Raw genomic sequence first — 15,567 nt, 5'->3', positions numbered from 1 at the left:
GTTTAAAACAACAGGTTGTAAGGATAAAGTTTCCTTTGCGGTACGATCTGCATTTTCATTGCGTGATATTCCCATGTGTCCAGGGACCCACCAGAAAGCAATACGAAAGTTAAAGGTAAGTTAATGACATAGTACTTACGAATGAAAATATTTTCGATATTTCTATTGCTAAGACTTTGTAGAAGAGAAAGAGAGTCTGAAAAGATAACAGCTCTCATTACTTTGTTTGTTTAAATATATTCTAGAGCGAGGTAGATATTGAGGCGTTGTTCGGAAGCCAGCATCCATAGGCTTCAACTTGTGAAACCATGGCCGCGACAACCTTGTCATTATCTTTTTAGCCATAAGTATATAAATGTAGAAATGTTTCATATTTTAACTGCAATTTCGAAAAGGACGAACGAAAGGTGTAACTGTCTATATCTGATTTAACCATTCCATGAAGTGAAAAGTCAACTTCAAGTGAATTCAAGAGCCAGGGTGGAATTTAAATCTTTCTAAATGACTGAATTTGGTCAATACCAATATTTGTATGTTGTTAAAAAAAGCGGAAATCCGAATACCTAATGATGAAATGGTCTTCGGTTTGTTTTGAAACAAGGTTTTATATTTTGGATCAAATATTAATGAAAAAGCAGGATTTGAATGAAGGATTTGACTTAAGCTGAATGGTGTACTGCAGACCAATTTATTTCGATGGCTATGTAGTGATAATTAGTTAGCCTCTATATAGAGTCTTACTGGATGTGTGGTCTCCGAGAGCGAGGCTCAGACCCTGGTGACGAACAATGTCTAATAATTTGAGATATGAAGGTCTAGTAGATCCATACACAATGGAACCGTAGTCTAACTTTGATCTGAGAAGAGCTTTATAAAGTCTTAGCGAAATTTTTCTATCAGCTTCCCAGCCAGTTTGGGACACCACCCTAGAATATTCAGTGCCTTAACGCATTCGGCTTTAAGGTATTTTATATGTGGAAGGAACGACAATTTCCTGCCGAATATTACACCTAAGAATGTAGTTTGCTCAACGATCGGAATGGGTACACCACAAAGAGATAGATCTGGATCTTCGTGTTGTTTCCACATTTGATAAAAATACATACAAACATTTTATGACGGTGAAAATTTAAATATATTTTTATCTGGTTAAAGTGTAGACTTATCAAGACTATTTAGCAACACACTTTCTTTTCAACTTGGTAATTAAATTAAATTTTTCGATATAGCAACAATATAGTTTAGAGACAAATGCACCATCACCGTATTAAGAACAATTCACTCCATTGGATTTGTAGTATTTTTATCAACAATTTTAATTATGGTATATTAGAGAGATATCGTTCGTCTGATTTCGCATCCATTCCACACATATAAACGACACAACCACCAAACAGCATTTAAAAAAATTGAAAATCTGTAACCATACAGATTCTAAATTTACAATCCTTCATCGACAAATAATCAACCATCCTACACATGTAGGATGTAGAGCAGTCCTACACATACAGGATTTACAGACATCCTAAACCGTAACACATGTTTTACAGTCATCCTTCATATAAGGACCTACAGTCATCCTATATGTACAGAATTTACAGCCATCCAAAACACACAGTATTTACCATCGTCATAACAACACATGTACAGAATTTATGACCATCGTTACATACAGGATTAACAGTCATCCTACATATACAGGAGTTACAAAAATCCTACACATGATAGATGTACGGCCGTTCTATACAGAACATACAGCAATACTTCATATACAACATCCAACATCTATAGGATATTCAACCATACTACGCATACAGGTTTACAGCCATCCACGACACACATGATTTACAGCTATCCTACAAATACAGGTTTACAACCATCCACGACACACATGATTTACAGTCATCCTACACATAAAGGATTTACAGCCATCCTACACATACATGATTTACAGCCATCCCACACATACAGGTTTACAGCCATCCCACTCATACAGGTTAACAGCCATCCTACACATACATGTTTACAGCTATCCTACACATACAGGTTTACAACCATCCACGACATACATGATTTAAAATCATCCTACACATACAGGTTTACAGCCATCCTACACATATAGGTTTACAACCATTCACGACATACATGATTTACAGCCATCCCACACATACAGGTTTACAGCCATCCTACACATACAGGTTTACAACCATCCTACACATACATGATTTGCAGCCATTCTACACAAACAGGATTCAAAACCAACCTACACATATCAGATTGATACCCACCCTATGAATACAGAATTTACTACCATCCACCACAAACAGATTCGGCTTACTTCCTCTAACATAGTGTTTACTAAATAGCAGACAAGGCTGTATTTTGACATTAATGACTATTGCTTTACGCAAACAATAGTTAATGATCAATCGTGTTTTCATTATGTAAGATTGACAACCAGGTTTACATAATGGCAATGTCACATTCAAACATGAATTAAACCTCAAACTATTGATGAAATTCCGTCTACAATTATTATTGTGCTTTAACACCGAATAATCAATAATTTCCATTTACATCTAAAACTAACATAACTTTTCACCAATTTTTAAACACCGAGTAATAGTTTCTTAAAATACAGCATTGTACTTATCCTTAGCGACTTAGTAACCGAGTCTAAAAAATTGCATCTCGCCATTGGTAATATTCGTCCGTACAGATGCGTTGTACAAAAGGTTATGTCCGTCCAAATCCTTTGTAAAGTATGTCCTTAACAAATGCATTGATAAGCTCTGTCCTTAACATGACGTCCGTCTGTATCAGAACTTGCAGTGTGCCATTTGTGGTTGGTCATGTGCGTCTTAACATTTGCAGTGTGACACCGGTAATGTTCGTCATAAACAAATGCAGTGTTCGGTAAAGCTCGTGATAAACTAATGAAGAGTTCGGTAATGTTCGTGATAAACTAATGCAGAGTTCGGTCATGTTCGTGATAAACTAATGCAGAGTTCAGTAATGTTCGTGATAAACTAATGCAGTGTTCGGTAATGTTCGTGATAAACTAATGCAGAGTTCGGTAATGTTCGTGATAAACTAATGCAATGTTCGGTAATGTTCGTGATAAACTAATGCAGTGTTCGGTAATGTTCGTGATAAACTAATACAGAGTTCGGTAATGTTCGTGATAAACTAATGCAGTGTTCGGTAATGTTCGTGATAAACTAATGCAGAGTTCGGTAATGTTCGTGATAAACTAATGCAGAGTTCGGTAATGTTCGTGATAAACTAATGCAGAGTTAGGTAATGTGCAACATGAAAAATACAGTATACGTTTGTAGCGCGCGTCCTTCAAAATGATAAAAACGTTAGCAAATCTCTGAGACCCTGATGACAAACTTAAGGGCCATAAAAGTCATAAAAAACATTAATTGAAGCGTTTGTCATGTCCTACTGCTATGTTGTCTGACATTTGATTTAATTATCTTTGCATTTTTTTCTTACATAACAAAAGTAAACGCAAAATTTCAACGACGGTAGACGTATGTCAAATTGTTCTTACATGTAATGCAAATAAGCTTTCCCTATGTATATGTTTCAGGTAATTAACAGTCTGGAACATACTGCAACTTAATAACATATATAATACTATTCTCTTAATAGATTGTTGGATGAAAATCACGAAAATAGAAACGTATTCTCAAAAGATGAAAACGGATAAAAATACGACGGCAAACATTCAAACTCTTTAATAAAATCCAGTCAAAAATGAACATTCACACATCAATAACATCCGGTAAAACATCATTCATGTTGTTTCTATAACAGTTAACATTCATACATTTTAATGAAAACATCCACTCAAAATAAAATCATTGATAACACCCGTTTAATACAAACCAAAGCGTCGTTAGTATCATCACCACCACCACCCACTAGTAGCAGTCACAGCAGGAACTGTACAATCCATCCTAGAATTAATTCCACACTTCCATTGCTACATGAACATGTATTCTCCGGAGCTTTGGAGCATTTCAATGGTTATAAAAATCCAGTAGGAATTGCTTATGTATATCGTTCCGTTCGCTGATTAGAATGGTTTGGTTATTGTTTGGACACTGTTATAAAGGAATGGTGTTACTTTGTGGATCAATAGATTTTTTATCAGATAGAATAGCTATTATGTATATAGGCGAGTAAGTATTGTTACGCTATCCTACTTCTATCATCACACTGATTTACGTTGTCGAACTGATGGACAGTGACGAAGTATCAAAGAGTCATTTGTATGAATTAAACATTTGATAGAACAGGTCATAGTTCGTGTTACACCCGATCAGACGGACTAACCAAATGACTGGCAAACAAACAGACAGACATACAACATACACACTAAAGACGTTTGAGCAAAAATGGCGGAAGTTGCAAAGAATCGGGAAAAACTATATAAATATATAATAATCTTTTAAGCTGTCATATTGTTGACCTTGCAGGGCTTTTATGATAATCTATCGTAAATCCCTTTGTCGTAAATTCCAAAATAGCGTCCAGATAATCCAAAGTTAAACTGTCGGCCCATGATAGAGACCTTAGGTTTTCTAGAAATCCACAATGGCCTCCTCTGTCCGTGGCCACCATGAGGAAGTTAGGATAGAATTTAAATAAGTCATACGGAATGTTGTTGTTTTTGTACACGGGATCGTCTAGACTGCTGACAAACATTAAAGGTATCGATATGTCGTCAACATCTCGAAGAGGGTTGTTCTTTTCCCAGAATTCCTCAATACTGTTGTAACCGTGCATTTTACAAAAAACACACTGATCATACTCAGTCAAAGACCAAGTCTTCAAGGCTTTCTGTACATCCACCACTTTTAAAAGTGCTTTGGCATGCTGCCATAGAATTTTCTTTAAATATAGTAATAAAAATAGGTCGTATACACCGCTTATTTTTGGTTTAGAACGCTCCGAAATGTCAAATGACGGAGACACACATACACCACCACATATGTGCGCCGATGATCCAAATTCACCAAGATAGGATAACAATACCTCACATCCGGTCCCGTATGATACCATGGTGATAAGTGCTTTCGGAAACCGGCCGTGTATATACTTTACGACTTGCCGTAAATCGGATGGATCGCCATAACTTTGAAATTTTGGTGTCGTAAGGACCGTTCCTCCGTGTCCTCTGCGGTTAAAAACCACTGTTTGGAACCCACGTTTAGCTGCCGCTTGACAAATCTTAGATACGCCTACTGCACATCCGGTTATACCCGGGATAACAACCATGACCGTCTTCCGTTTCCGTTTCTGTACGTGAATGTTACTGACCCAGTCCAGGGCTACCACCCCTTTATCCTTAAGAAGTAGATATTCCCGGTCAAACTGGACACTTGCATGGGGCAGTATCCATGGCAACAAGGTTTGAAGATGGCGATTCCGTAAAAGTAATTCGACAGAAAACATCCTGGTAGCCAGTGAACATTTCCGTAGTACATGAGTAGCTAGCGTTGATTCCTTATAATATAGTTTCGGTAAAACCTCTTTGGGTCCTAACAAAGATTTTAAAAACACGAAAACACTAAGTATAATCGTACCAATTACTGCTAAGTAAATAGGCAGAAAGAGAAAGTTATAAACAGCCAACATACCGCTAGCTTCATCGTCCTCGCCAACGGTAGCCTACCCAACCATCGCAGTGTTTAATGACATAACATGGTGCGATTTTTCTATATATCTGTCTATAAACACAGTCGATACTTGAACTGTCAGTCATCGAGTATGACTCCGCCCAATCTCGCGCTGCAAAACATAGTCCTGTCGTTTGTTAGATGTCTCGAGAAGCAACACATGCGCGGGAACGAAGGGAGCAATCGAGTTTCAGCTGCTGAACAGTAGTGCCGCTGGGATAGTTTGTCTATATGTACACTGTATAGACGCTACAAGGACCATCAGGTGTTCGGACAATAATTGATTTCGGCAAAGGAGCTTTGAACTGGAGAATCACCAGAGCTCTATATGGCTGTATTATACGACCGATATATCGCTAATCCGTCACAATTGTCACTGGCAATCAATTTTCAATTCAATTGCCATCCGTGTAAGTCCAAATCATGTGTATAGGTTTACAAGACTGCTGTGGGTGGATTAGGTTCATGTGGTTATTACTAGTGTTCTATTTGATAAAGGAAGTTACGTCCAGAGGTTAAATGTATTGTTGGATTTGGTAGAGTTACTATGAGATATACATGTACGTTCGGGACCTCTCTTCCATTGCCCATGGGTCATCCCCAATTGAGTCCCGTGGGTGTTCGTGTAAATTGATGCAGTAGCTTCTGCACTTCCCGCCGGAGCAATAATAACCGGAGCGGAGACGGTGAGATAGGCATCGACAGTTGATATGACAGAGAACGACATTAGACAATCGGCAGTGTTCAATAAATAATGATGATGATTGGACGGGTAAGTCGTACGTCACTCTCCCACATAGTAGTAACATGCTGGCGTGTGGTGTTAGAGTATAAATATCAGCTCGGATCGCTAGGCCAATATACAAACGATCCGTGTGTTTTTCACTGATCGAATATGAATTTCCGTGTAGCACATAAAAGTTTTAACGGCAACATATGTTGTAATCGCTATTTTATATTTAAGTTCGAACGCAAGGTAGAGAAGCGATATTTTAAACCATACAAGCCTACGCTAACACTCCTTATAAAACGCCCAATACAACGCCTGTTACTTGAAACATCTGTAACTCGCCTTTCACACGGCTGTGGGATGTTCATTTGTAGTAGGCACCTTGGACTCGCATGGCATTTTATATGACAGATAAAACAGATTATAGTGAATTATCTCTATGTAGGCCACGATAGGGACCAAATCAATTATCTGTATAGCAGAGTTTTCTCTATATAAGTGGAGATGGGTGTAGCTGTGACTTATTTATTTGGTTAACACCATGTATAGGGGTAATTCTATATTTGGAGGAGGGCAGTTTAGGGAGATTTAGCTGCGTTCTTTTTAATCATGTCAAATATCAGCTAAACACTTTGGTATCTCGCGTGCGATCGTGTGAGGCGACTCATGTGTGGCCAAATAAAGAGGCGTCTTCGTTAGTGTCGTCTCTATTATTGTGCTATAGAAAAGAAGCATATTGTACGTTTGTGTTCAAATTTCGGTTGTGTCTCTTTTTTTTGTCGATATTGTTCTTTCCCGCTAAGATAAAAAAATTGATTGAGTTGGTGGATCCTATCCCAATACTCGTTTTTTTACAATCCCCACTGTAAAGAAACATTACGAAAAAGAAAAGTACAACTGAAGGCTTAATTTTAAGACGATTTCTGACAACGAACTACATATGTAGCCGTCACTTGACTAATATTACTACATCCGGCTGTTGCGTTCCGTCACCCGTGTATTTTTGTACTCGCCGTTATTTCCTGTGTTTGGTGAACCACACGAAAGTCTCCGCGGAAAATAACATCATTTCTACAGTTATAGGACTTTGTCGGCACGCAATCTACTTGATTTCCAATTCCCAGCACAAGGAGTGTTCTTTGACACCAAACTCGAAGCACGAGATAGGTCGCATATAAGTAACTCATTAGTAAAAATCCACACAGCTCACGGCAAGTCGTTAAAATACTTACATTTCCGTAAATAAAATAGTGAATATGGAATATCGATATATTTGATATCATGTATCTTATGAAACACAACCTCTTATGTTCGTTATTGATATTTGATTAAAGATAATTATTTTTTTTCTGTTTTGTTCCGTTTCTGAGTGGCCGGTCGGCAAGAGCTGTCATCCATTATTCACCTAAATAAAATATATCATTATTTTCACAACTTTTTTACGTCATGACTAAACATTCAGTTTGTTGGTTAAGAAGGGCCACGGTAGTGGGGAGGTTAAGGCGTCAGACAGTATTTATCACTTGCCTTCCACATTTGGGTCACGAGTTCGAGTCCTCTGTAGGGCAGTCACCATGCAGATACCGGATGCAGGTCGGAAGTTTTTCTCTAGGAACTCTGTAATTTCCCCGACATCCAAACCTGGCTGTTCCTTAAATGACCCTTGCTGTTGATAGGACGTAAAACAACAAGAAACTAAATCATTGTCGGCTTAAAAACTACCATCTAATGTTTTCAATTCTTTCTGATACAACAGCAACAAACTGAAAGCAAAAAATCTGAAATTCTACACGCTTAAATATCATTAGCTTTAAACACAATTCACAACATTTATTTAATTCAGTTTCAAATTAAACCTTAATATCGTTACAAAGTTTGTATTTGAAAAATTCGAATTGACTTTATTTCATTGATTAGGAGAATACAGGCCTGTTCTGTGATACGATAACCTAATGCAGGAGTCATACATTCATAAAAAAACCTTTCACTACGCGCACAAGATAAATGTAGATTAGCATTATCGGTGCAAATTAGCATTGCAAAGTTTATAGAATCAATTACCACCTTGACTGAACATGATGTAAGTGATCCAGTAGCCACTATATTTATGATGATCTCCGCTGTCGCTCTGACGTCAGCTGGCTGGAATTTGTCTTCAATTAGCCTCTAAGTCGGAAAGCAAGACACTTCCGCAGACTAATTTTCCTCAACATTGGCGGTAATGGCGAGAAGTTGGTGATGCTTGTACCAACTGACCTTTCGTTTCAGAGGAGACTGGATTTTCGGAACTTCCGGTTAAGGAGAAAAGTCTCTGCTGCGACACAAGGAGTGCAAATGTCCATCTGCTCGTATGAAAACATAAACAACACTAGTGTTTGACTTTAAAGTACACTAAATAAAACCTGTTACTTCTATTTTTGTAATGTATTATGTGACCTCATGTCAAGATCCCTTATCATAAAGCCTTCCGCCATATCATGTGATGAAATCGTAAATGTATCTTTTCAACCTGTGGCATTGAGTACAATGTTAAACAATACATTCGGCATTGCACCAATGATGTATTCCACTTTATTAACACAATCATATCAAATTACATGATTAATGCGATGGCTAGCATGAACATAATAGAAAAACGATTTAAATTTTTTACGGATGTGTAAAAGACCATCAGTAAAACGATAGTAAATCAATCCGGTTGCAGACCTGTCTTCCTCGGTTCTATCGACTGGTTGATAAATAAATCTGATGTATGATTTTTATATTTTATACGATTTATGTGGAAACATGAGAAAGCTCCTGCTTGGATTAATCATACGATTTAGCTGAGAACCCAGGCTGCATGTCCTGTACTGTGTTGTCCTTTTCCTTCTGTTTCTTTGTGGTTCAAGCTGTGGATCAACAATCAACCTAGCCAACACAACAACTTTTGAGTAACATTCGTGTTTTACTTTAGACTCGGATAAACATTAGACTCGTACAGTTGTTGTGACACTGAGCAAGGGGGTTGGGGGGGGGGAGGGGGTGGGGGGCTTTGTACCCGTTCAATATCAATGTTACTGACGCGTACTCCAGTGCCGAGATGACTTCCGTGCTCATTGTAGATATAAAGGAATGAACACAGGATCTTTCACTCAAAGGATATTCGTGTAGACTTTTTATTTGTTGCGTGTCATCTGGACTTACATTCACTGAAATGATTAGTACTTATATTTTGTCAGTTTACGTTATACCCTGAACTCTTTATCGTTTTAAAAATATATATGTATATGTAATCCTATCTAATTGTATTCATATATCGAGGCATGCATTCATAATAATTAAGAGTTGAATGCTGTCTTTCACTAACAAACGTGTGTCTGTGTGTTCCGTTTGTACTGGGTCGATCAATCAATGGCAAGCAGTACAACTTGATCCTTTTGGCTTCTTTTAACGTTTAATGCACAAAAATGTTTAAAACACGTAATTATTGGGTCAGGGTCGTCCCATTCAGCAGTTACACTTTCGTGTTTTACACAAAAATCGCCCCAGGAGCCGCTGTGGAATGAGATATGAATATCTGCGATTTTGCATATTTACAAAACTTATCAAAACTGCATGTCGTGTACGTAAGCCCACACCAAAACATGATAACAGTTTAAATAAACCCTTAACAGCAGAAAGCTTGGAACAAGATGCGTGAAGGATCTACTAATGAGTGTGCCATACCTTGTCAGAACGTCAGAAAGCGGGCGGTACCACCTTATCAGACAGACGCACATAAAAATTCTCTGAGAGCAAATAACGGATGCCTTTAACAGCTCGAGGTGTCAATCAAAATATAAATCAAAACAAGAATGTGATTGTGTTGCACATATCTGAGAAGGAAAAGATATCAATATACCTTTCATCAAAGAAATATGTTATAAAAATGTTTAATCTGCATTGCTCAATCTAGTGAAAACGTTGTCTTGAATACACTACGGACTTATGAGTATTGCACACAGAATAGAACTATCGGTTCGTGAATCCTTCGTTATCAATTACATTGCTATTTTATGACAGTAGCAATGTGTTTATCGTATGTACAATCTACCTTCCCTGGATGATAAAATGACAGGTTCAAGTCAGGCATTATCTCTTAAAACATTATCTGTACAGGAAACAACATAAGATACCAACATGCCAACATAATCCTGATCCAAATTCAAATTCAGTAAAACTAGGGCAAAATATGAACAAATGAAAATAAAACCGCGGAGACTCCTGACAAAGGACAAGGAAAATAAGACCAGGTGTTCCAGAAGAGAAAACCTTGGTCAATCAAAGCAAGTAATGTCATGTTCTCAAATGAGAACAATGTATACAACAATGGAACCAACAGGCAAACCAACGAGCATCAAACACGTTCAACTTCAGCGACTTATTTGGGAACTCCTGTAATAATGGGGATTTATTATCGCAACTTAAAGGACTCCATTTCCCATCCTCTACTAACATGGAGGGAGGGTCACTGGCTTTACCAGAGGTAATTGTTTTGACCTTTTGAAAGAAGAAAATGGCATTGACTTTCAGTGACATATACACACTATAACGAACATTGCCTGTGGGTGATTTATCAATATTTCAAAAAATGGTCCGAAAACATTGTGCTGGAAATTTTTATTTTGCCATCAACCTTGACGTGTAAACATCACTGACCTAATTATAGTGAATCATACGCTGACCTCGGATAATGCGTTTCATGAAGGTACACATTGACGAGCTTGAAACGGATGTCAAAGATGAGATACTGCAGTTAGTGTTACAGTCTTTATATTTCATTAAAATTTCTTGTACACTTGTCATTTTCACAAGGTTTTGACCTCTGACCTAAATAAGAGAAAGGTTGTTGTGACCTAATTACTGTGCATTACAAGCCGCCGTTTTATAATGCGTTAAATGGACATTGTGTATTGACAAGAAGAATTTCAGTTTAAGAGTTATAATACAATACGCTTTCATTGGAAGGAGGAACATACATTTAATCCAGGTACAACATAATTTGGTGCTTTTTAGAACGTAAACAGAATGAACCGGACGCCTTGTGATAAATTCTGATAAAAAAATAATGAGATAATCATTTTTGTTTGATTGGTTACCATATGAATACCTTATTGTTTGTTAGACAGATTACTGAAAGTTTACTAAGTGCACGTGTGAACCCCTATGGATTTCTCATTCCATTTGAATGCATGGTAGCGTAAGAACGGACCCGGGAGAGTTTTCTTGGTGTCAAGAAACTTTACTAAAGCATATATCTTTAACATTTTAAAAAGAATACCCATCTGTATGAATTACACTTAGGCAAAACGACGTATGATATAATTACACATGTTTTGCTTTGCAAGAAGTGACAAAATTACGCTGTGCAAGAAAGAACTTTGAGAAAATAAATGTCCATTCCGACTGACTGTAACTATAACGTCTCCAGGGATTCGAATTCTAGGAAATGACGTCATTCAAGTTTCCGATGAATTACACAGTGTAACGGAAACAAATTTTGCCTGCCCGAGCTTGTTTTCGACTTCATTTGTCTTGTCTGTTCAATAAAGTAAATGTAAGGAAAGAGGCTTAAAGCAGGCATTTAATCATCATAGCAGAGCTGATGATATATGGTGCTAACGACACGTGACGCAAGAGGGATATAAATATGGGCTATTTCTCTATTAAAGACCATTCTTAACTCTTACTTTGCGGATCATAAAAAGACCAATCCACCTTATTAGATTGTTGTTACAGCAAAATTTATGTAATACTAATTGAATATATAAAAATGTTCACTTCCCCTTTCTTGGTAATAAAATTCTTCTGTATCCTGATCATATTCTCGTGAGGCATGATTTCAGGTGAACGTGGATTAATTATGAATCTACTTCCGGCACACGTCTTATTAGAGCAGAAAGTAATTTTGGGCCTATCTTGCAGGTTTGATACAAGTAATCTCACCATTACAGAACAGGCCCGGATATCATTCGGTGAAAGTTTTACACTAGCACATCACACACACAAAAGAACTTCCAAATTTTTCCCTGAAAATTCAACGTCTTTTTTCTTTTCCATGACATGAACTGATCCTCGAGCAAAAATACAGTATCATTTCCGTCGGTATTTTCAATTAGAATGTCACAATGATGTTATCAAAGCAAACCTAACATGGCGGTGTTGCTTAATGTATTGGCGTTCCAAAAAGTTCTAAGTAAACAGCAATGAATTGATGTTTGTTGTTGTTTTAAATATATAAAGTTAATTACATATGTAACAGATCACGATTGTTTGTGGATATTGTAGTCTTACTGAAAAGTTAGATAAACTGTCACACGTTGTCTTTACGGAATATCAAACAGGTTATCCTAATGCATTGATTTAGAGAAGCGGATAATACTCTAGTCAGTGCCTACGTCATACATGCCGATTCCGACCTCGCTACTCCCCGTTTCCTCCGGACATTCCCTCGAACCCCGCGGCGCTGGGACGTTTATCTGACATCTACTAAAAACTTTCATGTATCTCCTTGTAGCTATTGACACCGTATAACGTAAACAAGCCTGGTACGTCATTGTCACATTTTAAAAGTCTCTGGTGTAAGTCATCGCTACGCTGGTCTGTATAATATTTCATTCCGGAAATTGTCACCGGAAGTTGGTCCGTTATCAATGACAGGATGTTATTATTTGCTGATTATAGCACGGTTACCTGTAATACTCGAGGTAATTACATTGCACTTCCTACCAATCGATCGGAAATTTCATTTCAAAGGAGTTTCATAGACGTTTTAAATAGATTATTTGTTGGGTTGATCAGCCTTGGACAAACTAGGTTATTTCGAGGCGATATATATTGTTGTACATTTGGTGGCTAACTTGTGGTCAGTTACATTTCAAATCAATAGAACTAGAAGTTTCAAAGCTTGGTGATCTAGACCAACTGATATGTCGCGACGCCCTACATCACTATTGAGTATTGTATTCTCGCAATACATTCTTATTATTCGGGGCACTTTATAGAAGAAAAGCATCCTAGTACGTATAGAGAATCGTGGCCGAAAGTTGTGTACAAGTACGGCACTTTGGTATTTATTCCCAAGTACAATTCTTGGAAAATAGCCGTATACAATTCCTGCAAAACGTAAGAAATCGCATTTATCCTCTTTCGTACAAACATTCTCGCTTTGTCAGGCAGCGCTTTCGCTCGATTCGAAAAAAAGCACAGGATGAACCTGTTTTCATATTCCAACAGCGCGATAACCGATGCGTGTTCTATCAAACATACATCCCAGAGACAAAATGTCCTTCTATATTACCGAATAAAATTTACATACACGTATTCGTTGTTTGTATGTTAATAAATTAAAAATATTTTTCACATATAAATAATAAAAAAACATTTCATATTAAGTGAAGGAAAAATATCTAAAAAAAAAAATACAACTCGCAATGAAAATGAAGATCTCAAGAAAAACAATTCACTGACTGTATTCTTAAACGTTGTACAGTGTGTGACTCGAAAATATAAAGCTCTCTAATATTAATTAAGTTACATGAACATCACAGCCACTCGTTACCGTCACGACGTGTAATCTAGTGAGGGACTGTAAAAACACGCATAAATAAGGTAAAAACTAACTATAAAAACGTGTTTATCTAAAATGGCGTCCTTATTGCAAATTCGTCGTGACTTCACTGGAAGTAATTCAATAGGTAGTTTAAAGTGGTTCCGTCCAGCAACCCCAGTAATGGGTCATATTGAATTTTATTTGTAGAAATTGAGTTAGATTCTATGCAGTTGGTAACGATTTTCAAACTGTGTGTTTCTTTGTCGTTGTCAACATTGATTAGAAAAAATATATAAAAGTGCTGCTCAACTCGTGTATTACCATACAGTTCCCTCAACCATAAAAATTGTCTTGTGTGCTCTATCGATTTGAAGAATTCTACTAGGAAATAGTCCCTTCAGTGTACTCAGAATCGCTTCACATTATGTGTGCAAACCATAGTAGATCTAAAGATAAATACTATTAGGAATATAATTTTATGTTCAGTAAACGATTTGAAGGTATTGCTGATGTACAGCTGTAGTCTTATATAAACTGGATGATTTGTAACTAAATTTGTAAATCGGTCATTTACAACAGACTTGTATATAGCAGCTATGTAATATCATAGCTGTGTTAATATTGTTTATTCTTCTGTAAGGTCCGAGTACATTTCGTAATGACCTGGTTGTATGTTATGGGAAACCCAATTTCACATACTACCAATAGAACTTTGATATCTATGGTATGTAAAATAGTTATGTATATGTACAGAAAATCCTGTCGGTACCATTGAGAAAATGTCTCCGTGATGCGTATCAAAATATTTTTTCCAAAACGTGCATATGTAATATCAATTGATTTTCACTATATCGCAAACAGCCATCGGAATCCTTCAGAAGATTTCATTAATTATGGATTGATTGTCAAATATTTCGCAATCATTAATAGTGATGAATATATATATTAGCCAATATGTCCTACACATACATTTACCGGACCTTGCTTTTGACATCTCAATAGTATGCACGTCACAATACAAAAATTCTCTGAAATTAATGTCATTTTGCACGTGAATTACAGCGTCGTGCACAAGTCCTATTGTTTAAAAAAAATAAATAAAAACTTACTAATCGATGGTATAAATGGATTTTCATGCACGTTTTTGTACGTTTTATGATTTAACATAAATGTATTATTGAGGAGATCTGTGTAAATACAGTATATATTGGAATAGATTTAAAGAATGCTTAAGCCATCTCCTACATTTAGGTGATGAAACATGTGGAAATCAAATGCATGTTATTTTTTTCTTCTGCAAAGTTTCCCGTCATTATTCAAATAGGAGAATTCATTACACGAAAATTAGTTTTCTTGAAACATCAACAAAAGTCGAAATGCGAATCGCGTGCTTAGTGAGGCCTTTTAATGACGTGCATGCAACACCTACCAGTAGTGTTATTATACTGGCTTCCGGGATAAAAAATTGCCGCTACGATCAATGGAAATAACGTATTTCGACCCAGAGACACGAAAGGGAACAACGAACGAAATGCGAAGTGCGCAAACAACAGCGCAGCATATTGGTCCTT

General features: G+C 36.9%; 1 protein-coding gene across 1 annotated transcript; it reads right to left on the bottom strand.

Moving 5' to 3' along the window:
* Positions 1-4,470: 4,470 nt before the first annotated feature.
* On the bottom strand, positions 4,471-5,652 carry LOC132550099 (protein ABHD15-like). Its single transcript, XM_060214112.1, has one exon. The coding sequence runs from the start codon at positions 5,650-5,652 to the stop codon at positions 4,471-4,473; it is 1,182 nt and encodes a 393-aa protein (XP_060070095.1).
* Positions 5,653-15,567: the final 9,915 nt, after the last annotated feature.

Source organism: Ylistrum balloti, unplaced genomic scaffold (assembly GCF_031769215.1).
Source record: "Ylistrum balloti isolate Yb309-2 unplaced genomic scaffold, AGI_CSIRO_Ybal_v1 Utg370104, whole genome shotgun sequence".
NCBI lineage: Eukaryota > Metazoa > Mollusca > Bivalvia > Pectinida > Pectinidae > Ylistrum > Ylistrum balloti.
This window is presented reverse-complemented; position numbering and strand designations above follow the sequence as displayed.